The sequence below is a fragment of the Scatophagus argus genome, chromosome 13, assembly GCF_020382885.2.
Source record: "Scatophagus argus isolate fScaArg1 chromosome 13, fScaArg1.pri, whole genome shotgun sequence".
Classification (NCBI taxonomy): Eukaryota; Metazoa; Chordata; class Actinopteri; family Scatophagidae; genus Scatophagus; species Scatophagus argus.
Genome location: NC_058505.1, coordinates 19,665,043 through 19,690,343, shown reverse-complemented (window position 1 = coordinate 19,690,343; position 25,301 = coordinate 19,665,043). Strand labels below are relative to the sequence as shown.

Genomic DNA, 25,301 nt, shown 5'->3' with positions numbered 1-25,301 from the left:
TTTTATCTTCTTCTGATCCATATCCTGATGATCCTGCTGTCAAATGTATGACCCAGCCTTCATCTGATCATTCACTCTATAAAATCTCAAACTCTGTAAAAGTAAACCCAACTTTTTCACTTCTCTGGATGGGTCCTACAGATAGATATTATGTTTATCGTGTGTGGTTGTTGAGCAAAGCAGTCCTCATCTGTTTTACATTTTATTACGCATAATTTTAGTAAGGTACCAGGCCTTGGAAAAAGACAACCTTAAACTTCAGGGTTCGTGGAAGGTGGGTTCTTTCTTTGAGTCTATGTGTGTGAAGAGGCCATAGGAGTACTATGTTAAGATACTTTTGACAAATCTGAGCTTTAACTGTAAGAGCAGAAATAAGCTCATTTTTTATGCGTTTTACATGCATTTTGGAAGCCACTGACAAACAAGGTATGAGGTTCATTCATTTTAAGCAATAAGGTGTATCCAACTCAAAAACATGGTTTTGGACTGACTCACTCGTTATAACCCTATTTAAAAGGTGTTCTGCTGGTGACTGACTTATGCGTCCAGCCAGTGGACTCAGTGAAATGTGACAGAAAAACAAACACAGGAAAATGTTTGAGCCTTTTTTTGCCTGTGTTTTTCTTGTTCTCTACTGTAGTTGGGGGGGGTAAATAAATACCCAACATGCTCCTGTCAACAAATTTCCCAGTCTTTTGTTGCTAAAGTCCTAATTTTTTTTGAAACATGTTGCTGCCATCATATTCAGAATAAGTATCTATTTAAAAAACACAATAAAGATGATGAGGTCAGACATTGAATGTATTGGTTTTGTGCTGTTTTCAATTGAGTATATGTCAAAAAGAATTAGCAAGTTATTGCATTCTGTATTGTTTATGTTTCAGTGTCCCAACTTTTTTTTGAATCTGAGTTAAATTTTCCAGGGGAAAAAAAATTGAATTTGTACCAATTTGTTTGTTAAAAAAAAAGTTAAAAAAAAAAAGAGAGAGAATACATTCAGTCAAGTCACATCTGTTTTTATTAGACTTGTGTAGTGTGTTTTAGTTAGCTTAGAGTTTAAGACAGTTGCAGTAAAGACAGCCAATAAGGTAGTTACTACATTCACAAATCCAAACTGAATAGCTAATGTTGTGTTGGTTAGACAGACTGTAATTGTATATGAAGATTGATGTCAGTCGTCATTTAGAACCCAGCTTGCTCAGATATTGAGAGAATTACTCAGCATATTTCCAAACTGTGTTCCCCTGTGAAGTTTCAAACACTGTTTCCTTTTTATACTCAAGTCAGATATTCCAAACAGCAATTAATATGCTCAGTGGTGCAAAGGCTCACAATGTCACTTTTCATTTACATCTCCAGCACTGTTTATACCTTTCACTCGTGTGTCAGTCTCTGTGCTGGGTAAACACCTCTCTCTGACAGCTGCTGCACACCCTTTTTTTTCATCCTCTCTCTCTCTTTTTGACTCCATGGCACTTGGCCTTCTGTTTACCATCTGGTGACACAGGCTAGGGTCAACAGGGAAGACATAGGTGACCACCTCAGTGCACCCATCACTCACACAGAACATACATTCACACACACACACACACACACACAGGCACACATGAGAGGGAAAGCTCTTGTGGAGGAAAGGCACTGCTGACCACCTCAAGGCGTCCAGAAGTTCACAAACACATATTGTATAAATACACACAGACAGGCACTGCTTGTGTAGCGGAGGGTCACAGATGACCACCTTAGAGCAACCCATCACTTCACACACCCTTACACACACACACATACACAGACTTAGCTTTTCCTAGCAGAAGGTTTTTCCCCTGAAAGGCACACCTCGGTGGCCAAATGCCCTTTTGACGTATGCAGTGCCAGCTGGGAAAACATAGCTAGCTGCATGTGTCACCCAAAGCCTGAGAGGCAGGAAAGAAGCTCTGAAGAGAGGGCAATGGAGGTGGAGGAGGAGGATAGGAGTCAGAGGTTTGCATCTCTCTCATGTAAGATGCTCAAGTGAATGCAGGTGTTTGAGTCAGTGGTTTAGTGTTGTGTTGGTAGGTGTGTATACTTAAGACAGAAATACTCCAATACATGAATAAATTCAAGATTTTACTCAGGTAACAGTACAGAAGTTATGTTAGCTAACAGTTACATTATTACATATATTTGGATTGTAATTTCTGATGCATATGAGCATTAATTTAATGTTTAATGTTTAATGAGCTTGTAACTACATTCTCTTGTGTGGCTTTAATCTGCAGCAATGCATGATTTATTAAGCCGATCATATGTTTTACGTGTAAAATCTACAAAATGACTAGTAACTTTAGGTATTAAATACATGTAGTAGAGTAAAAAAGTACAGTGTTTCCCTCTGAAATGTAGTGGGACAGAAGAATAAAGTAGCCCAAAATTGAAATAGGAAAGCAAAATAAAAATCCGTAGTCTACTAAAGTCTACCACTTGAGCAAATATGATGCTTTGTTTTCTTTGAAGCTAAATAATGTGGTTTGGTATGTTCACTTTAGATTTTTAGTTGTACATGAGCACAATTGAGTAGATACTAGTTTGTGGATTCGGAACAACTGATAGTGAAGGGAATTACACCTATTGCTTGGCACTGCCTTCAAAGTGTAAGAAAGGGTACAAAAGTCTCGAGACCGAGACTGTTCTAGCCCTAGACAGTGTGATATCTGCCTGTTTGTAGATTGGTGTATATCTCTTCAGTCCAGAGTTGTGTAGTGTTGCATACCTGTGATTTACTGTTGCATTTTATTACTTTTACATGCTTGAGCTTTAAGTAAGTAATGTTGGAAGTTAGGAAAATTTATCCAGTAATTCTTGGGCCAAAATTCATTTTCATTCATTGTAGACAGGTAACCTAAAAGTAATATACTGTCAGTTTCTTTCAGGCAGTGATTTCACTCCACCTTTATTTTACAGGGGTTTTTGAAAAGGTTTTTACACCTACCTAATGTGTGTGATTGATTGTGTATGTTGCTTTTACAACTTGGTAGATGATGTCAAGACTTTTTTTTTTTTTAGTCCAAACAGTTGTAGACTAGGTGGGTGAGGTAGGCCTAGAGGTGAGAGAATACTAAAAAAAGCTGGTGTTTTGAATCTGTTGGGAATATGTGGGTGGACACTGAATGAGTAACACTGTTCTCCCTCAGCATCTATTGTTGAAGTGCCCATGAACATTCTTCTGCAACTATAAAGTTTATTGAGTGTACTTTGTGTGTTACAGTGAATACACTGATCTTTTTACCTTCTTCTGATCCAAATCCTGATGATACTGCTGTCAAATATATGACCCAGCCTTCGCCTGATCATTGACTCTATAGAATCTCAAACTCTGTAAAAGTAAACTTTTTCACTTCTGTGGATGGGTTCTACAGATACATATTATGCTTATCGTGTGTGGTTGTTGAGCAAAGCAGTCCTCATCTGTTTTACATTTTATTACTGTGCCTGTTTACGGTGCAGCAGAGAGCTATGTCTAATGTCAAGTTGCCTTAATCTGCCCTTTCAACGGTAGACAGGCGTAGCCCTGTGTCTGTATATACTTATTTTGTCCAGGGGAGGCTCAGCAGAGTGGTGCTTATGTTACCTCAAAGCAGTTTTAAAGGAAGTTTAAATTCACTACGTCATGCATAATGTTTACATTTGTTCAATTGTCTCATTTTGTAAGCTGCAGTAAAACTGATAAGTGCACTGATGTCATGTCCAAGAAAACAACAAAAGAGTTTGATTTAAAGTGAGCTTTATTGTTTATAGAACACTCATTAAAAAGAGCAACTCCAATAGGCAAGAAATCAAAAACAGTTTTGAAGACCAAGACATTTACAACGCTAATCTAGGAATTATTACATTTCAAATAGTCTCTTCTCGACATGTACATGAACCACTGGGGTGAATTATACCTTCTCAACTCCAGTCTCCCACTGTCTTGCTCTTTTCCACAGAAACTCTTTTGAGCTTTGTGGATGACATCCTGTCTGGGGCCAGGTCTCCATGTGTGATGTTGGGGGATATCCCCAACCTCTTATCCTCCTCTATCAGCATGATCATTCGCTGCCTGGAACCTGACACTACATACATGTAAGTTACTCTGTTTTTTTTTTTTGTTGTTGTTGTTGTTGTTTTTAAATCAAATAAAATGAAGATATAAACTAAGCTGGCCCAGTTACCTGATCTCATTCCGAACAAGTGAGAGACACCCTCTTGGTTGTGTTGGGACTGAAATGAATGCAAAGCAAGCAGAATTTGACCCACTGGACTGTTTGTGCATTCAGAAACTGTGTTCGCTTTCTAAACTAATTGCAAGTCTTGCAATTGCAGTCTTCCCAGCTGGAAAAGAGTAGACATGTCCAGAAAGGCCTTAGATAACCTTTGGAGAAATATTCCACAGTTAGAAATCTTTTTATTTATTCCTGCACAGTTTATTTGCCACAAATGGTACTGACAGATATTTTACGTAGCTAATAACACACATATTTAATTCTGTGCATTTGAAATGTGATTGCCTAACTGCAGTCAGCAAAAAATAAGCAGGAGGAAGTACAGCAGCTGTAGACTGTACTAAAGGTGGACGTAGTGATGTCTACTCAGTTGGACCAAGTCTCAGCTAATCCATCAGACTGTGATTGTGCAGAATTTACTTTTGACAAGCCAAACAGGGTCAGTAGGTCAAATGCAGGCTAAGTTAGAAGTTCAGGACCATATTATCTTTCCACATGAATGAGTTTATCTCCAAATGAAGTCATCACATACTCTTCTGACCACGACAAAATGCGCTGAATGTGACGCTTTTGCTGACCAAGAAAATGTGGGGTTACATTTTTGGTGTTAGTAAGTCAAATATCAGTCAGGATAATGTGGGATCATTTTTTGAACAATAGAAAAACTGCATTTGTGGCATTCAAATAGTTTTATATCCTGTTTGTGTTTGCGTAAAGAAGTTTCACAATGTGGTGCAGTAAGCAAGATGTAGGTCTTTCTAAGGGCGCACGCACACATATACACACCGGATGCTCAGATGATCTCATACACATGCTCACACTTATCTCACAGAAAGCCTGCCAGGAGGGAAGCCACACACACACACACACTTTGTAGAGACAAAAAGAAACAGAGCGAGGTGGAGAGAAAGAAATGGAGAAGCAGAGGCAAAGTTTGGGGAAGGGATAAGAAAAAGAAGAAAGAGTGAGAAACTGATCAAGAGGGAGGCGCAGCGGAAAAGAGAGTATGAGCAAAACAAAAGAGAAGAAAAAAGGGCAAGAGGCCCGAGGACGGAGCCTCTTCGAACAGTTTTGATGTATGTGGGCTGAGTGAGCAGCTACACATGCCCTTTTAATCCCAGCATCAGCGGGCCTCCTGCTCTCTCTATCCTGTCTGGCAGCTCATTCATCTCTCCGAGCCAAGGCCTCATCTCTCCCTTCAGGGCACTGTACTCCTTATATTTTCAGAGACGTAAGAAAGTGGAGATCATTGCCCTGTAGAGGGAAAGTGTATTGCGTGGGAAGAAGTACATATATGCTGTTATGTAAGAATGACACAGAAAGCACACTCTGCAGCTGCAAGTTGAATTAAAGGCTGTATATATCTCCTACAAACCTCTGCCCTCTGACACTGTCCGTCTAAATCCTCGATGCTGCAGGTGGCTGCAGTTTGTGTTTTGCTCACTAGGTGGAGATATTCAATAGGTGAATTTTTTTTTTTTTTCCAATTATTGTCAGTCTGGATTGAATGAAAGTCCTGTTTAGATAATGCAGGCTTTCATTTCTAACAAAGTAGAGTCTTTTCATTGAATCAAAAGCTTTGTGAAATACAGCAGTTGTCAAATGTTTGCTGCTGCTGATACAACAGAATCCTCATGAATTAAATGACTGTGATAAAATTATTTATCACTCACAATCAGCAGCAGATGTGCATGTATGTGTCTAGGTTCCGGCTGTGGGCAGTAGACAACACGGGACGCCGTTCCAGTCCAAGTGAGGTCACCATCAAAACTCCATGTCCGACTGTGGATGATGTCAAAGCACAAGGTGAGCAAAGAGTCACACGCTAAAGTCAGACAGGTGAATCATCTTTCCGTGCTGATCACAGGTGGCTCACAGTACATTTGCTCAAGGTGATTTTCATGTAAAAATACCAAAAACAAAAAGCCCCAAAAAACTCACTGATCGCAATACATTGCGCTACATTTATGTAGAGGTTTTGACTAACTTAATATGGATCCTATAGAATATGTCTATAGGATTTTATTTTTCTTTCCCAAACTGTCATACTGACTTAGATAACGTTCATTTAGACATCTACTCTTGGCTAAAAACGCAACATTCAGAGTCAACTTTTCTTGTATTATTTGAAGCATTCATTTGTGTCTCCACAACTGCTAACGTAACTTGTCACTTGAAATGAGTGCGCAACAGTCAACTCGAGGCCTTTATTCCAATCTAAATGTAGACCGTCGTCTCTGCTGGAATCAAGTTCAGCAGCAGTACACCCTCATTACAGTCATTCACCTTGAGATTCATTAACATAATGCTGCCTTGTATTGATTTCTTTTGAGGTCACTTTATTTTCGTTGAGGACGTTAAGATTGAGATGGTCCATGGGCCACTTTTAGCCATGTGTTGATTACAGGGAAGGGAAGTAAAGGACAGACATTTACTCTTTCTGTTCTATAGTCACAGCCAGAGTTTTTGTCTCCGGAGCAAGACGGAGATTTGGTATTCCATATAGTCAGAAATAAAAGAAGATTCCCAGTTGAAACCTTTTGCCACTGTGCACCAGTGAGAGATTTATAGCAAAGGTGTTATTGTGAATCCTGCTACAGGTTTGAATGAACTGTTGAAATAATACTGCAGTCAGTGAAGTGTGATACTGCTGGCTTACGCTGTTGATTTTAATGCCTGGAAATGCATGAATGGCATGAAATACAATACTTCCATTCTGGGGCTTTCTACGGATTGTGCTGGCATTATTAACCAGGACAGGTGGCTAAGTTACTAATCTTGCGAGCGACGACAAAACGATTTCCCATTTGAAGAAAATCTTCAGTACTTTGGGTTTAGTGGGATATGTTAACAATTTATTAATTTTGAAATGCTACTAATATCAAGATACGCATGACATCTGTCTTATTAATCTGCTCTGCAAAATACACCTGCAGTAGAACTAAAAGGAGAGGGCATTGTATTTTCACAGATGGAGAGCACATAGATTTGCCTTGTGTTTCTACAAAAATCCTGATGTGCAGCAGTAATTGGATGGAAAAGCCCCCCCCCACCCCCCAGTGGGTCTGGACAGCTTTGTTTAGCTAGGTTAATGATTAATTCAAATGGCAGAAAATTAATCTGCAAATGTTTTAATAGTCAATTGTGTTTTTAAAACAAAAATACTAAAAACATCTCTTGTCATCTGAGATTTGGTGCTTATCACTGTTATATGTGACTGTTAACTTAATATGTTTGGAGTTTGAACTATGGGACAAACTCAACAGGACATCTGAAGACTTAGCAATAAGCTTGCATCATGCTTTGCTTTGGAAAAAAAATCACTATTTTCTGACATTATATAGACCAAGTGATTGATGGAGAAAATAATTGATCAGTGAGTCGAGGATAAAAACATTCGTTAGCTGCAGGCATTTGGGTCTACAAAACAGCAGTGTGATAGTGCTTTGTTGAGAGAAAGTTGAGTCACCAACATTAGATATTTTTCTTTTGCATTTCCTTGAGGATCCAGTTTGGTAAATAAAGTAAGCTGTTTATTGGTTACTAACATCCCAAATGAGTGGTGACTGAAGCTAAGATCATTCTTGCTGCTTGCCATTTGTAGCTGGCATGATGCTACTGCATGCAAAGTCGCCTGGTGTTGCTCAAAGTTGTTGATGATTGTGTTTGCCATTACAGAAATAGCCGATAAGATCTATAACTTGTTCAACGGTTACACCAGCGGGAAGGAGCAGCAGACGGCCTACAACACTCTGATGGACCTGGGTGCTCCCACGCTCCACCGTGTACTCTACCACTACAACCAGCGCTATGAGAGCTTTGGAGAATTCACCTGGAGGTGTGAGGACGAGTTAGGACCCAGGTACGGATATCTTTTAATCTGCTTTAATTGTCTGGTCAGATTGGTTTAGTTTTCCTACCTTGGAGATAAAATGCAAGTCTCTTGATTGATTGGGTACATCATTAGCACTTTTGTGGTTCAAAATTGCAGTTGTTGAGGAAGGAAAATGACGGTGAGTATTTCATGAGTGCCCATTTTTCGGTTATGTAAGCTCAGATGAAAAGAGGCATTCCTACCAGCAAATTGATCATCAACTTAAGTTTGATGGCCAATCTATTAGAAAGGCCCAACAATATACAAGTCTAGGAGTCAGACTTTTACAGAAAATACCGAAAGACTGAGACATTATAATCATGTGTTGACTGTAATCGCTCCATCCAATTGCAGGGGTATCTGTGCGAGTGTGCCTTCGCCATTCAGTCGCCCTCCCACCAAGAAAAAGCAATCTGTCGTACCAAACTTGTACAATTGACATTGACGTTTTCGAACAATAACAGCACAGCCTGGCTGCAAGATTGAAGAAAAGTGGCAACTAGACAAGAGCCTGGGTTGGTTTGGTGTGAACACCACTTTAAAGTGCAATTTGAGGAGACAGTTCTTTCACCAGCTATTTCAAATATGTTGGAAAACCCAGACACTGATTTAGTTGTGTTTTCAGTATATAAAAAGAAACATATGGGAGATTTGGGCTGGACTGAAATTACAGATATGCTCCATTAGTGACTACTTTACCCCTCGCTGCTCATGAGAATCTCTTCCCATCCTACCAGTGATTTATAGACCTCACATACAAGCCCAACTACTTGTAGAAGACTCTCTACATACTATCAAGTGTGCTGATTTAATCCTAATACTAATGTAATGCAACAAATGTGTGTTACGCTGTTGCTTAAAATAGCAGCAGCGTAACACACATTTAAAAACAAAAGTATAAATTAAGTAAAGTGTTGACACGTTAAACTCTTAAGAAGGAGTGAGCTTAAGGCTGAGTGCCGCAGACACGTCAGGGATGTTAGACAGTACTGAAAGGCATCATAGACGGGGGTAGAGGCATAATGTAATGTAAGCACCGGAGAGGGAAGCCCGACTACCTTCTCACCTCCACTCAGCTGGCCAATCACAGTGTGAAGTGGGCGTGAACGTTTGATGGTAGATTTTGAAAAGTCACACAAATGGTTGGACGCAGCCCCCCTTCTAATCCAACATCAAAAACATGTGATTCATTATCCAACAAGCAGATCTGATGTAGTATCCTGGCTCCATACACCTGGTCAAATTAAACACATACACCTCTACTTGATGCTTGACAGCACATGAGCACATGTTTGTGTTTCTGTTACTTGAATGTTGCGAGTTCAGCTAAGCTTCAGTAACTCCACCTCGTCCAGAGTGGTCTCATTTTACATTTGTTGGTTAACTTCAGTGTTTTTTGTTCCTTGATTTGACACGTTTATGCTACTGTACCCTGACCTTGCTTCATGACTGAACGTGCTATCAGCATTGTTAAATTAGGGCTGTGTATTTTCAAGAACCTGGCAATACGATACATATTATGATACGAAGGGTTGCGATTCAATATATTCAAAGCTGTAAGCAAGATGATATATTGTTTCATAGGCCCGCAGTTTTTGTGTTTACACTAGCGATATGTGTTTGCTACTTCTTGTCTCAGTTGATGTTACGTTGTAGTGACAGAGTCATATGGTTGAAGATAGATTACAACACTGCCATCTAGTGGCTAGGGGTTTAAACACTTTTGTTTTTGTTTTTGAGAATCACTATAGTATCGCAAAGGAAAGTATAGAGAAAATATATGACAACTGATACTCATGTGTGTCGATATTTCACTTACATTGGTATGTTAAATACTGCAACACGACACAGTACTACCAGCCATTTTCATGCGTCCTCAGGCACAAGGCTGAGCAGCTGTAATGCTTGACACAACTTTCACCTTTTTTGTCACTTAAACTAAAAACTTAAGTCTTAAACCTTAAAAACTAAACTAAACCATAAATCCTGAAATGGGGGCAGCTATTCTTTTTAAAACCAAAAGCCAAAACAAAGGCAATCCTATCTGACAAAAGTATTTCCTCCCAACATTATTCAAAGTGAGTTGCAATTTGTTCCAAATCACTTTTTTTTGGAACAGAGTAACAAACACATCCTACAGTGGCTCACACAGCCAACTCTCCATGGCATCAGGGCCTCCCCCCAACACACACACAGTTTCCCCCCAAACTACAGATAAGTACCCAGAAAATAAAAGTTTTAGCTTAACGTTTTATAAACAAAGCCATGTGTCCGACATAAAACATACTTATAAATGGCACTCTGTGGTACATGCTTTCACTTTTGCAGGTGAAACTGATTAGCCAAGGCTCTCTAAATTCCTTCTGCTTCTCTCTCTCTCTGTCTGTGGGTTCCCTCTCCATTAATGAAAGGTTGTTTTTAATAGGGACCATGCTGGAAAGAGTTGATGTAATTGAGGGAGTTGCTTCTGAAGTGTTCCATTAAAATACACTTAGATTAACAGCCCCCCAATTTAGTTAAAGGGCGGGGTGATTAACGTTAATAAAGGCAGCTCAGAGCTGGAAAAGCAGAAGAGAAGTGCATTCAAGGTGAGGCCTGGCAACGGGGGAAGGAAGTATAAACATGTTTTGTTTAGCCAAGTCATCAAATGAACATTAGACTTTCCTATGTATCTGGTTTGGTGTGAGGAAAGACTCCACACTGAACCTGAAGCAGAGCTGTGTGCTGTTTATTGTTACCAAGCGAGTGGGCAGGCAGAGAGGTTAATGGCCTTACAGCTCCACTGCTGTGTGTCTAAGTGTGCTGACAACTTCCCCGCGGCGTCAAACACTTTGTTTCTCTGACGTTATTTAACTAAAAGGAAAAACAAATGCTGCAGATAAATGGTTGCACTGACGCCAGGACAAAAATACTACTGATATCATTTTTAGGAAACCAAAATAAGAGTCATGCAAAGTTTCTGATTTTTCAAGCATCCAGTGTTGTTGTTGGCCCATTTTTACACAAGCAACTAAGATCATTTTCATCACTGCCATTCATTCGACTCTGCTCTAGATTTGCTCTTTGTATTTGTGTCTTAGCATGAATAAACATTATGGTTGTATCAGGATGAAGATCATATCCTTAAACATTTTTCTAAGCCAATGGTTTGTTGGTATAAAGTATCACAGGATAGTCAAGCTGGTAAACATCAGGGATCTGTGGAGATATCATTGTTTATCCGACCTGCCAATTCTCGAGGGGTCCAAGAATTCAGTGCTGTTCTTGCTGCTGTTGTCAGACATCTTCCTCTTTATCTTCTTCTTCTTCTTTTTTATTCTTATTATAATTGCCTGAAAGTGCAGTGTCTGGAGCTGAGAAGCAAAAACATGGGCAGCCCCCATCAGTTCAGATGTGGATCTTCACCCACAGTGCACCTTCTCTGGACAGACTGTACACCACACATATTTTACATTTAGGCCTTTTTCCACTGATGATTTGAATTTAATAGAAATAAGGTTACCTAATAGCCAATTTCTGTCATGTCAAAAATGTAGAGTTCAGGTTCCCGGAAGGTCAGAATGGGTATGGGTATGGATACAGGTAATGGGGGTGGAATCCATAATCTACTTCTCAGGTGAATTGTAGAGATCCCAGTATTTAATGGCCTCTTACTTATCTTTCCAAGTTTCATGTCATCTCAGTGATTAGCAGTTCTACACAATGTGAACAACGTCAACTGGAAAGCTGGTAATGGGATGAATTATTTCATGTGGCTCCTCCGTGTCACAACTAACTTTAATGGAATGTTATGTTTTAATGGTGCAGATGGAGAATTCACAGGTTATTTCAAGCCTGGCTATAGTGTAAAGGCCATTTTAAAATTGAAAGAAAATCTCCATGTAGATTGTTAATATGGTTAAATCATGATATCGTTTTTGGTCACACAAAATGTTTTAACTTTTTTTAAATTTTGTCCCCTTTTGAGATTTTCTGACAACTTAATCTAAAGACAACGTCCAGCAGCAGACAAACGTGAATCACAATTAGAAAATTTACACAATAAATATCAGAACTATTATTTTGTTGTTGCACTGATCAGATCGGAACTTCAGAATGGTGACATCACAGGCCTGTGACATCATCAGCTGGCACACCTGGTCTTTATTAGCTTTTGTTTGTGCCACTTGTATCACCGGCGTGTGCATGCGTGTCTTCTTTCACATGCACAGAATAAACAAAGTGGGGACTCACTCACAGAAAATCAGCTCTCTGGAAGGTCTCTCGAGCGAATCGCTAAATAACATCCATGACAGTTAACTCTGCTCAGAGACCATACAGTTCTTGTTCTTCATAACAACCCCTTTTTAAGTCTCTTTTGTTTGTGGTTTGTTTCTTAAATTCACCATTTCTTTGTCCACTTGAGAGGGAATACATCTCTCCCACACAGACAACACATCTGTGGTACCACTGACAGTAAACAAGAGAGCAGACAGGCTCCCCTCCACACACACACACATACACACACACACACACGACCACCATATGCTGTACATATACATGTACAGACCACAGACACACACACACACACACGGTTTCATATTCCCAAATCAGTTCAGTGTATCATGAGGAGAATTCCCCACTTTGTCTGTCACAAACAATGAGGACTGAATAAACTAGATTTTCATTAGCTAGTCAAAATACAGATAACAAGAACTCTGCTCAGGCTCTGACTCAATGTAAACTCATATCAGCCAAGTAAGCAGTATCTGGAACCAAATGAATGAGCAAATGTGGCTTTATATTTTTGCTGTTTTTAGAAACATATCCAGTCTCACTGAGGAGACCATTTGGCATCCTGCGGAGTACATTTTTGCTTCTTTTAACACGCAACATTGCGTGACGTTTTAACTCGAACCATAAACTCACCGAAAGGCTGTCTCTGCGAAGCCTGACACTTCTTCTCCGGAGGGCCAGATCTTGTCATCGCCATGGGAGTACCCATTATTTAAGGCATGCTGACTTATAAATGCTTTATGTTTTGGCTGGGTTCAAAGAAAAACCTCCAGCCTGGCCTGGTTTCAGATCTGACCATGTCCTTGGTTGGACTTTGTACCCTTTGATGAATTGAAAAAATATTTGATTTTTTTCCCCCTATTTTCTTTGTTTTTACATGACAGTCCTTCTAATCAGAAAAGTGCTTGTGATAATAAGTATTGCTATGGTTGGAATTTCTCTCAGGAAATCATAATCATAATCACAGCAGACTGTTTACTTTTGCTCTCTGACTTTTTATAGTTGAGAGAAAGACAAAAATACACAGTTAAAGTAGAAGTGCCTTTCAGATCCTCAGCCAGCGTGAGTTTCTGGTTTGTGTGATACTGGACAGTAAATGCAAAACATATCAATATTTACATACTCATATTACAGCAAAAAACAAAACAAAACAAAACTGTTACACTGTTTTCAGTTTACTTAACAATTAAAAGTTCCTCATCTGCCTCTCTAGGAGACATCCAAGGTGCAGCTTTGTCTGGTTTCAGTCAAATGTGACTTCGGGTCCTCTTCCATCATCATGTTACACAGCCATGTTTCCACAGAAGCCCCGTATGGACAAACCAAACACTAGCTCGACAACAAGTGGCGTTCAGTTGGTTGCATTCTACAACCACCCCACTCGATGTCACTAAATCCTACACACTGGACCTTTAATCATCTTTCAAGTGTTCTTTTTGACCGACATTTTTAATACTGTATTAACGTGTGTCCACATATTTGGGAGTGTGTCCTTGTGCATCTTGCCATGCAAATGTGTGCCTTCAAGTGATAGGACGTCGGTGTGTATATATTTATGTACAAATGTATCACATATGGGGCTGCACGGTGGTGCAGTGGTTAGCACTGTCGCCTCATAGTTCCAGGTTCGAATCCCGGTCTGGGCCCTTCTATGTGGAGTTTGCATGTTCTCCCTGTGCCTGTGTGGGTTTTCTCCGGGTACTCCGGCTTCCTCCCACAATACCAAAAACATGCACATTAGGTTAATTGGCTACTCTAACTTGCCCCTAGGTGTGAATGTGAGGATGTATGGTTGTTTGTCTTCGTGTGTTGGCCCTGCGATTGACTGGCGACCAGTCCAGGGTGAACCCCGCCTCTCGCCCGTAGTCAGCTGGGATAGGCTCCAGCTCCCCCGCGACCCTGACGGATAAGCGGTATAGAAAATGGATGGATGGGTGTATCACATATGACCGTACACACAAGTCTACATGTCTGCTTGCGTGTGTTAGAAACCACACAAAAATCTGGAATGAGTGTCTTTTCTAAGGAGCCCTCACACTGTACCACTCCTATACATGCTCAAAGATTTATGGTAACAACTGTTGCTGTTTGGAACCTGTGAAATGTTCCTCTGCTATCCTAAAAAAAAAATGAAAGCATAACAAACCACATTATTTTGTCTTTATTAAAAGCAAATAAATATCCCGATTTTCTTTAAACCACTGAAATCTGTAGCAAAATATTGGGAACTTAAGAGGTTTCAGAAAAATGATATGAATGACAGTATGGCAGTGCAGTACCAGTACCAAAACAAGCGTTCCTGTCTGCAGGCAGGCTGACATCATTAAAGTCATTTTATTCTTTCTTTGCAGTTTCCACAGCAGAAAACATAACCAAGCTGCTGTTAAGGCTCTGTCCATATGCATTCCCAATAGGGACTTTGCCCTGCTGAGCATCTTCATGTGCTGTACATACAGTATAACATTCAAAATATACTCCAGTTTCAAAACCAATTCAATCACATGTGCAAAAGTACATCTAATAGCCAGGCAACTACAAAGAGGGTATTGTTTCATGTGTCACTATATGTCAAATGGTTTTCCAATTAGAGATTAATGCCAAAAATAATGCTGAAATATGTTTGAAGTTTTTTGCGTCTTTGAAAGGAGCTGTGTCCTATTGTGGCATATAGTATACATCCATTTTCCAAAAATAACATTTACATATACCAAGGAATATGGTGATGTGCTACATGTTTAGAAATGAAATACTCTGGAAGCCACAGGCCACACAGTGTCTGTATTATTGCAGTGTGTTGGTCACTGCCAATTTTAAGTTCAACACATCAAGGAACTACTTATCAACAGAATCAATAATAATAATAATAATAAAGACTTGTGGCTCATCATTTGAATGGACATTTGACAAGAGGATATTAGATTGCCACAGAGACTGGAACACATAAGTTACAATTTGGAAAAAGACATATTTTCTTACGTCTAACAGTTGCTTTTATCCGGGACCAAGGACCAGACAGGGGTGTACAGAGGATATGAGAGGGACAGACTCTAAATTCATATATATGCCTGTAATGACTGCTTTTGCACTATTAAAGGGACAGTTAAAATGTTTGTATTTAAAATGAACCCATGACTGAGGCTGCTATATGATGTAGTGGTCAATTTTTAAAATTAAACAACTTTTGCAAACTGTACACTGCAAGACAAACAAACAAAATGAAAACATTTAACTATGCAGTCCACATATCCATGGTAGAAGCACATAAATCACTAGGGGTAATAAAAAAAAAAGACCAAATCAACAAAATCTGAGCATATCAGCAAAATAAAACAGCAAAAACACTCGGTTTCTAAAACGCTCCTGGTGGGAGAATGGAACAAAACTGCGCTATAGCCAGAAGACAACACAGCCGTGTCGAGTGGAATCAAACTGTGAAACGATTCAACATCAAAATTCTTGACCTTGAACACAGCAGCTGAAAAAGCAGTCTCATCAGTTGATCCATTTAGTAGCTTTTTTCTTGGTCATTTAATGTGACCAAGCTTTTTTGCATTTTGGGTGAATGCACCCTTTAAAAGCAACAACGGTTTCTTTGCAGATTTCTATAATGCAGTATTTCTGTAGCTGTTCTGACGTGGAAGATGATCGTCAGTCATTCTATTCATTTTGAGATCACCAGTGAGAATCATGACTTCATCAACTCCATGACTTTCCCTACCATCACCTCTCTGTTGTCATTTGCATGCAAGTCATCGTTATTACATCACCATCAGATCCTCTTCATGACTACCAGGTGAGCGTCTGTGTTGATTAGCATAACGTTACGTATTTGTGAATTTGTTTCTTTCACCTGCTTATTTCTGTCGTCTAAATTTTAATTGAACTGATGCATCGTAGGAGGGAAACCACACAGATGCAGCCTTGTGAAGTCATCTGCTGAATCTGCTCTGAATGTGAATAAAGCTAAGGATAGGTAAAAACACGTGTTAAAACACAAACAGCTCTTTGTACTGTTCTGTATTCTATCTGTATGTCCTTCAGCTGGTGTACATTGAACGTGTAGCCTGGGTGCTCTGATGTGTCATCAGTTCATCTGCGGCTCTGGTGACTCCGCTGCGTCCAGCAGACTTGTGGCTTGGCAGAATGGGGACGCTGTAGAAATGCTGGTTTGGCTGAAGGATGAGGAGAAAGTGTTTGTGGAATGAAAGAAATCTTCCCCTGCTGCCTTTTTGTGACTTTAGACAAACACTTGACAGGGTTTCACTTCAATGGCCAAACAGGCTGCAACGAGCTTAATGGTTATTTATTGCACTCAGTGTCCCCGTGGGATGTATTTATGTGAACTCTGTGCATCGTGTTACTAGTGGAGATGATTTTTCAGCTGGCCTGGTTTGGCCAAAGGACAAGTTCAAGCATTTCATAGTCTCTCCTCTGCTTCTCCACGATATTACAGCTGTCCATTAGCCTGTTTTCCTCCACAGGACCAACTCATTACTTGCCACAGCCTTTCATTTCTTCATTCATTTTCCCCCTGTTTTACTTTCATCATTCCCATCCAAAACTTCAGCAGCCACTGTGTGCTTTGGGTCAATGCTGGAATGTGTCAGTAACAGTGCATCTTACTCCTTCAGACAGGAAGCAGTGGTGGCTGGGGGAGTTAGTTTCCATCATACAGTGATGTCTTTTTAAAACAACAGCAGAACAATAGTGTGATTTAGAGACTTTAGACAGTCTGTGTGTCTGTAGGCTGAAGTAGACTGTATAGACACCTGACCAACAGGGACGTTAATGACATTACATTCTGAATACACAAACAACTCTGCAGCTACAACAGCTTCCACACTTCTAGGAAGGCTTTCCATAAGATTTTGGAGTGTTTCTGTGGGAATTTTTGCCCGTTTATACAGTAGAGCAACAGAGAGGCACTGGTGTTGGATGAAAAGGCCTGACCGGCAGTCTTTGTAGTGTGCAGTTGCATTCTGCTAAAAACAAACTATGGCAGTACACTCATGTAGCACATGACAGACCCAACTAGATGTCAAACGAGATGTAGCAATATTTTTGCCATCTGAAATGACCTCAAGGCTAGTGTGGTCTTAACCCATAGACTTTCAGTGACAGATGTACAGTTGTTTTCCAAAAGGCTGCGTGCCACAATATAAAGTTTGGTAAGAGGATTCAAAATCAAGGAAACATCATGTTGATATATAACGTGAGAGAACACAGACAAACTTATAGACTTACAGACAAACTGTAAATGTCTTTAAAAGCATTGAAGTCAAGGTAGGTCAGGTAAAGAGCTGATCAGGGCTTTTACAGGTGAGAGACTGCTGGTTCTCTGTAGCAGCTTTCTCTAATGGCAGTCGGTCCTGCCTGTTTCACTCTTTCCATCCTTTGAAAAAGATTCGAGCGTCCTCTTCAGCGAAGTAATACTTCAGTGTGGACTGAGAGAACACTGCTGGATGTCCTCCCTTTGATGCCTCACTTCACTTCTTTCTGTCTACGCTCAAATAGTGCATGGAATTGGATCGGAACTTTTTGCACATCAGTTTTATTCATTTGTCAAGGTCATTAAGAAGAAAACATCCTTTCTGATATTACCTTTGAAATTTTGATATTAACAGATAATGAGGCCAAACAAACACAATTATTAAGCCTTGCAATGATGAAATTACAGTGGACTGCATTGTATCAGTTGTGTTTGTTGAGTCCACCTCTACTAAAAAATGTAATGTTTTATGTAGCTTGTTTTTGAATGAAAAACACTCATACTCTCTATCTTATTATAAGCTTATTGAAACAAATAAAAATTATTTCTTCACTTTGTTCCAACAGGAAGGCCGGCCTCATCCTCTCCCAGTTAGACGAACTATCCCCGTGGTGTAAGGGTCTTCTTCAGGAACCAAAGATTGGCCTGCGTCGGATGTCCCTCAAGTTCCTGTCCTGCCGTTACACTGACACCAAGGCCTTTGGGCTGAACTGGTCGGGTATGGGCCAGGATGTACACAAGGCCTGTGATGAGCAGACGCTCACAGTTATGTATAATGACTACGGCGAGCCAAAGGAGCTGTAAAATCATTCAGAGCCTTCGGTTTGGATGTGTACAGGAGTACGATAGATTTATCAAATCCAACAAAAAAACAAATAAAATGCAGGTTTCATATTTGTTTCCATAAGCTAAATGCATTTATGGTATTATATAAAAGTGCTTAACATTATTTGAAAGTCCATTTAGTCTATTTAGTTTCCAGGTAGGAGATGAGATGATGATGATGAGATAACCCGATGATGACCTTGTTTACTCAGGCGCTAAGGCTAACATTTGGCTTGATAAAGGTTGGTGTTGAAATCTGGATATTTATGATTGCTGATGTATAAAAAGCATGAAAACAATGGATCGGAGATCATTGTTGTTCCATTATATTTGAGGGAGCAGTTCAGTATTTTCAGTTTGATTCAATTGGTGGTTTCAATGACATTTTTCTTTTTTTAAAAAAAACAAAAAAATGCAGAATGGCAGAAAAAATATAATAGTAATAATAAAATTAGGGGAAAAAAGGATGAACATATTGTATTGCATATTGATATTTCATTCATTTTATATTCAGTCATTACATTAAATGCAATTATCTCAAAAAAACAAATATCTGAGAGGAACTAAACACAGAACCATGCCTTTTATTTCACATTTTTTTGTTGGATCAGATAATCTTCATTTTAAAACTTTGATACATGAAGAGAGCCCCTTTTTTTTCTTTTTCAAAACTCCCTCAAAAAGAAACTGACATCTTCACAGAAAACTTCTTCACATTCAGTCAGATATTATAAAGGATAGCTTCTTTGTGCCTGTTTAAATCCATACTTAAGTCATAAGTCATATCTTCAACATTTTTGTGAAAAAAAATACAAAAGGCAACTCTTGATGTCAAAAAGAGGCCAAATACCTGCTCATGGTTGTGACTTTTCAGGTAGCCCACATCCAACAGAGCACATTCTAATCTGAGAAGATTCTGGGATCTCCTGGTAAAGATTTAACTGTTTATTTATTGTAGTGTCGGTTTTTGCATCATTCCAGCCATTAGTTAATATTTCACGGCTTTTGATGCTTGTCATACACATTTATTATGAATAACTGCAGCACGCCCAGGGGGTGAACACTTCATGGGCTTAAACATCGCGTATGTCCACAGCTGTGATTTGATATTGGCTGCTGTAGTGTGTAGGTTTGTCTTATACATTGAATCATATCAAGACTGGTACAACCACTGCCTCTCTTTTGACATATTTTGAATTATTTAGCCTCTTAATCACAAACCAAGTTTTGTCTTTTGTCATTCAAACATGTTAAATCAGTGTACTGTGTTTAAGTAAATGTCATGTAGTGACAACGGGGGAAAAAAAGCCAGTATTTTACAAAGTTATCCGTGTTTCTGTGATAAAGGTGAAGTGGCACATAAACAGTTGAAGCTGACGAGATTTAGAAATGTGAAAGAGGGGTGAGAGACGATGGTCTGATAGGAGTTATTTTAGTAGTTCAAAACAAACCTTGTACATAGCATTATCATAAAGTTTTAGTGATATAACCTGCTGAATGTAGTATTGATAGTTTGCATTTATTACTGGAGTTGTTCTCATGGAGATTAATGAAATAACATGACAGGGGAAGTCCACAGATCTGGTCAGGTTCAGTAAACCTGACAAACCAATTGACAGTATATTCATGTTTGGTTTTTCAGTTTTCACATCCTTCACAATCTAACCAATGTACACTGTTAACAGTGATAATTCTGTATTGAAACTGCAAATTAACCATGTCTTACTGTTTTAAACTGCTTCTCTGTTTAAACTTTGTGCAATAATGTCTAAGTTCTGACAGTTCCACTAATACTGTTTGTGTGTATATTTTCATTCTTTCTCTATTTGTATAATTTTATTACTGTGCAGTGGCCATGTTGGAGATTGATGTCAAAGAAATGCAGCTAGCTGCTGATTTTCAACAAATCTCATATGTGAATACTAAAACTGAACACTTGTAGATTTTGTATAGGCAGCAAAGTATTTCATAAACGCATCACATAGCACAGTACAGTGTTTTCTTTCTGTATATACATATAGCCTACATCAGGTGATATTTTACAACATTTACATGTGCTTTAGTACATACAATATTGTTCTGTAATATCTGCTGTGTAGCTTAGTCTAAGAATTACTCCTTGCAGTTTTGCTGTAAAGAACAGAGAGTTTGACTTTCTCTGATCTGATGTTATCACTATCCAAAAATTGGAATGGACCCCATGAACTGTAAGTGATTGATTATTTAAAAGAATCATTCTGTTGTACAAACATGGTAAAAACTATTAGAGTGGAATTTAATATGAAATGAAAAAGGCGATGAGATGAAGACCTTTGATGAAAATGTGAACCAACCATCTGCATGATATGTGGCTATCATAAATTTTTTCACTTTGATCTTTGCTACTTCAAATAACAATAAAAAATATATTGTGAGAACTGGCTGTATTAATTCTTCACCAGAGCACAACAGATATCAGGACAAGTCACTTCTAATTTGTACTCACTACCACTAGTTTTTCATGGTCAGGATTTTTTAATATACAGGAGTAAAACCTCCTGTATATTAAAACATGAAACTAAATGTAATATAGACTCTGTCTGACTCTGTCAGGCAGCGCTGTTTTGGTCCAATAAAAGCAGGAACCTTAACTTTACCTTCAGAAAAACTGATGCAGCAGCAATAAATGAGATATCTCATCTCTGAGAACAAAATGCAACTCCTCTTGTCAAAATGTTAGAGAAACAGAGCCAGCAGTAAATTACCAAAGGGCTGACTGATAAAAGTGCTCTCACTGGGATGACAATGGACACTGGCTGCCCAGTGAGCTCAGCTGGGCATCAGATCCCCGTAATGTTGGGAATACATCAGAACAAACTTCTAAATAGAAATCATATGAACGAATGACAACATAATGTAAATCAAAATGATTATGCTCTTGGCTGAAAAATGTCAAAGCTTAACAATATGACAAAAAACTGAGCCTCACCATTGGTTAGCATTCAAAATGCATTCCTGGATACCTGGCTACCCCAAGTCCTTTATCCAACTCTCTAAGTGTCCTCAGGTGGAGGGTACCTCTGTTCACTTGGACCATTCACATGGTCCTTGAATGATCCCCTTTCCTGGGCTGGGAAGTTGTTCTTCGACTGTGATGTGTTCCTGAGTATACTCAGTATTACACTTGAGCAAAAATTCAAATTTGATTTTTCTAAAGATCAACCAAATGTTTGTTTTTGTCCACAATGATTTTGTATATAAGTTAAAGTCAGAAAATCATGTCCCAAAATTTTGTAGGCTTTCAGAGTTGTTGACTACTGGGGGCGTCCACGTGAATTTTCCCATTTGGAACAAATTTTTTCCGATTGTTCCATGAACACATGAATGCTTATACATAAGTATTATTGTTGTTTCTGTGGTCATTTTGGGAGGAGGACTGGGTCAATTTCTTATATCACGTGTTATTGATCTGACTCTGTTTAAGCAGCAATGGCAAACTTTTCTTGGTGAATTGATCCTGTAAACTTGTTTAGGAGAATGTCCTAAACAAATGGTTCAATTTTTTTTTGTGCGTCATGGAGGGTGTCATACATTTGAAGGTAAAGTGTTTGGCCTGTGAACATCTATGTATTCATATCCAATCTGACAGCTACTGAAAGTACTTGTCTTGTATATGACATCCAGAGTATGGCCTACTTTTCATTATGAGAAGAAAAATCAAATAAAAGATTCTCCTGCTAGGCCAAATCTAATATCTTAAAATATGACACAGGAAAATATCCATTCTGAAAACATTTCAGATAGTCATGGGTATCAGATCTCTGACAGCAGACACAAGAAAAGATTACAAGGTAATCAAAAGGCAATAGTTTGCTGGGAATGAAAGCTGCCTGATGTTCTTCATATTAAGCCAGGCTGATATCTGAGAAACTTGTTTAGGGCACACTGCAGACAGAGGCTGAAAATCACAAGTCAAGGATATCACAACTGGTGATGGTGCCTGAAGACTAGGGATAATAGGGATTTGTTCTTTTCCATGAACAATTTGATTCTATAGTTAAAATGTACAAACACATGTAAACTGATGTAGTTCCTGGAGTAATCAATAAAGAACATGCATATTGATTGCTCCTGTTTGCTGTCATTAGCAAGTTAGCTCTCCATGGCGCAGTAATGGAAAAGTACAACACGGGGCAACTTACATCTTATTCTGTCAGTTTCAATAAAAAAAAAATAACTCATGAAATACAAATATGTGTATGATAGGATTCAAGGCTGTGATATGCAACTCAGCCCATGAATATGTGTGTGCGTATGTGTCAGATGATTTATTGTAAGAGTTTAATAGTTTATAATTTGTACATGCCAGAAACCCACAAAGACACACACGCTGTAAACAGGGAACAGAAATCAAATAAAGATGGACATCTGTAAGGGTCGATACAAAGTTGCTATTTATTTCATATAGAGTATAAAGTACTGTAAAATATCACAAAGAACATGATTACACTTTTATAGATACAACATCTGGATCATTTCTGGCTAAAGGATACCAGCACCGTTCTGATATACAAACATGCAAGCAGGAGAAGTATGAATCAATCTGTGGTCTTGCACAGGCTTCCCAAAAATATTGTCTCTTTTATTTCAATTTTATTTTGCTTGACCTTTTTCTTTTAAGCATTGCTTTGCTGACGGCAGCATTACAATTTTAAGTGCATCTTTGTCTCAGTGGAAAATACATAATGTTTCAGAGTATTCTGATATCATAGTCTTCACATTGTACAGTCAGCCTTTAATGCACTGACTTTCCCATTTAGTTGGATGTAGTTATTTTTAGTAAATATTGTACTTTTTGTGTCAATACAACTGAACACACTTAGATTTTACTTATTTATTTATTTTTTTTTTGTATTTTTTGGCAAGCCATGTGCACATGCTGTATGGTACAGTTATATATTTGTATTATTGGATCTGTGATATAAATAGAGTGTGACTAATACATGATCTAGTAGATATGTTAAGTGATCCAAATATATTAGTCTATACCTGTTAGTCTTTACAGATATATATCTTCTTGCTTTCCTAATGAGCTACATGTCAGAGAGAAGCGCTTGTAGAAGTTACAGCAACGAAGACTGTGACTAATTTTAGTATTTTGCGATGACTTGTTTTGGTCAGCCATGAGGTCTGTGTAGTGGAACAGACTTTGATTTGTTTTGACCATATAGCCATCAGATGAGTTATGAAACTGAACTGCCATTCAACACGAGTGAGAGTAGAGAGAGAATATTGTCCTTTGAAATAATGCTGTGGAATGCTAATGTTTTTCTTCTAACTGGGTGCTACAGTAAACACAGTTGTAGCAGTAGCCCTTACTGTAACGTCTGTGCGTGTGTTGAACAGTTTCCAGGCAAGGCCGGTTCATTTGGTTTCTTTTTCCCAAAACAAATCAAGTCCAGAAAAGTACTTGAATCCATTTACATTTGTGATTTGATCCAATTATGATGTCTTGATTTGTACAGGAGTGGATTATCTGCTTTTTAACCCTATTTGAACTATAACCGTGGTGTTTTTTTGTTTGTTTTTTTTCAGTTCAGTTATAATTTTCTGTTCATAACCCGTAGCAACTTAACAGAAAACAATACAGACCATTCATGTGTGGATGTTTGGCTGGATTTCTGCAGAATGGAATCAAAGAATCAAATTTTTAGACCAACAACAACAGACTCGTGATGCTTTTTGACAATAAGATCACTTATGATACAATAAAAATGGCCTTTTCTTGTATGAAGTCTGACTTCAATCACATTCTCTGCATTACAAATGTTAAAAATTGAATATATTTTTATTTGTTTGTTGTGGTGTGTAGACTGTGGTTTGACTCTGTTAAACACAAGTTCAGCCTCTTTCATCCCTCCATCTTACTGCATTCCTCCTCCAGCTCCACCTCCTCCTCCTTGCAAGTGCTTGGCTTTGCTCTTATTCTCCTCAGCGCCTGGATCACGGCAAGTGCACTCATCCTGGTCGCAGTCCGCCCCAAACTGAATGACCTGTCAGTAAACAAGCACAACATTCAGCGTTCGGCTTCCCAAAGCAGCTATAGATCTTTCAATCTGTGGTTGGATTCAAACAAAAACACAAGATGTGACTTCTCAGGCCTGTCTGGTGCAGATGTCATTTTTAATGGATGACTAAACTGAGAAAACACACATTCCATTTGGTTGGGTTCCCTGTTTAAGGCAGTCCAAGATGGTTTTTGATGGAATCTGATAAAAATCCTGTGCATATCTATAGTCTCATCACAGTTTAAGTAGAAAAGATGAAAAGCAGTACAAGGAAATATTACATCAGCACTTTCAGTAAAAGCAGAATTACTGAAAAATGCACTACTTGAGGAGGCTTCCCAACAGTGTTGTTACACTTGAACTGTAGCAAAGATCATGATGTTGAATTGCAAAAACAGACAATAAAAAAAAACCATTTGCTTAAAGTGACCTAGCAGCAAGTGAACACTTATGCCCCTGCACTGCATTTGTGCTGAAAGACAAGGAGCTCTTAGTAATCCGAGCGTAGTCTTAGTAGACTTGTTCTATTTTCTTCATAGTCTCGAAGAGGACCCCCGGAGGCCGATAAAACGAATGATGGCAAATGGTTCAACGTGGCCTCTGAAGGTCGAGAAACCTTGAGGGTCTTTAGGGGGAAGGAGAGAGGAACGCACTGCCGTGGAAGGTGAATGGATGAACACATGTTAAGAATCAACAACAAGAGCCTGCCAGCTCTTGTCTAGGAAGCGAGCCATCACCACAGGTTGCAAAATAAACTCTGGTGCCCCGCGAAGCAG

General features: G+C 38.9%; 2 protein-coding genes across 7 annotated transcripts in view; one reads left to right on the top strand and one right to left on the bottom strand.

Annotated features, from left to right (window-relative positions):
• The window catches only part of astn1 (astrotactin 1), a 356,774-nt gene extending 338,005 nt beyond the window's left edge, over positions 1-18,769 (top strand). For 4 of the 6 annotated variants that reach the window (XM_046409632.1, XM_046409630.1, XM_046409633.1 and 1 more), the window contains 4 exons: positions 3,960-4,095; positions 5,941-6,041; positions 7,914-8,097; positions 18,220-18,769. In XM_046409632.1, coding sequence (XP_046265588.1) covers positions 3,960-4,095; positions 5,941-6,041; positions 7,914-8,097; positions 18,220-18,457 — 659 coding nt within the window. In that variant the 3' untranslated portion in view covers positions 18,458-18,769. Of the gene's footprint in view, positions 1-3,959; positions 4,096-5,940; positions 6,042-7,913; positions 8,098-8,463; positions 8,957-13,597; positions 13,956-18,219 lie in introns of those variants that run through there. The other 2 variants (XM_046409631.1, XM_046409635.1) reach the window with 2 other exon arrangements.
• A 4,502-nt stretch (positions 18,770-23,271) lies between these two features.
• pappa2 (pappalysin 2) overlaps positions 23,272-25,301 on the bottom strand; it is a 68,703-nt gene continuing 66,673 nt past the window's right edge. Inside the window, exon 27 of the mRNA XM_046409067.1 lies at positions 23,272-24,510. Within this exon, the coding sequence (XP_046265023.1) occupies positions 24,382-24,510 (129 nt within the window). The 3' untranslated portion in view covers positions 23,272-24,381. The remainder of the gene's footprint in view (positions 24,511-25,301) is intronic.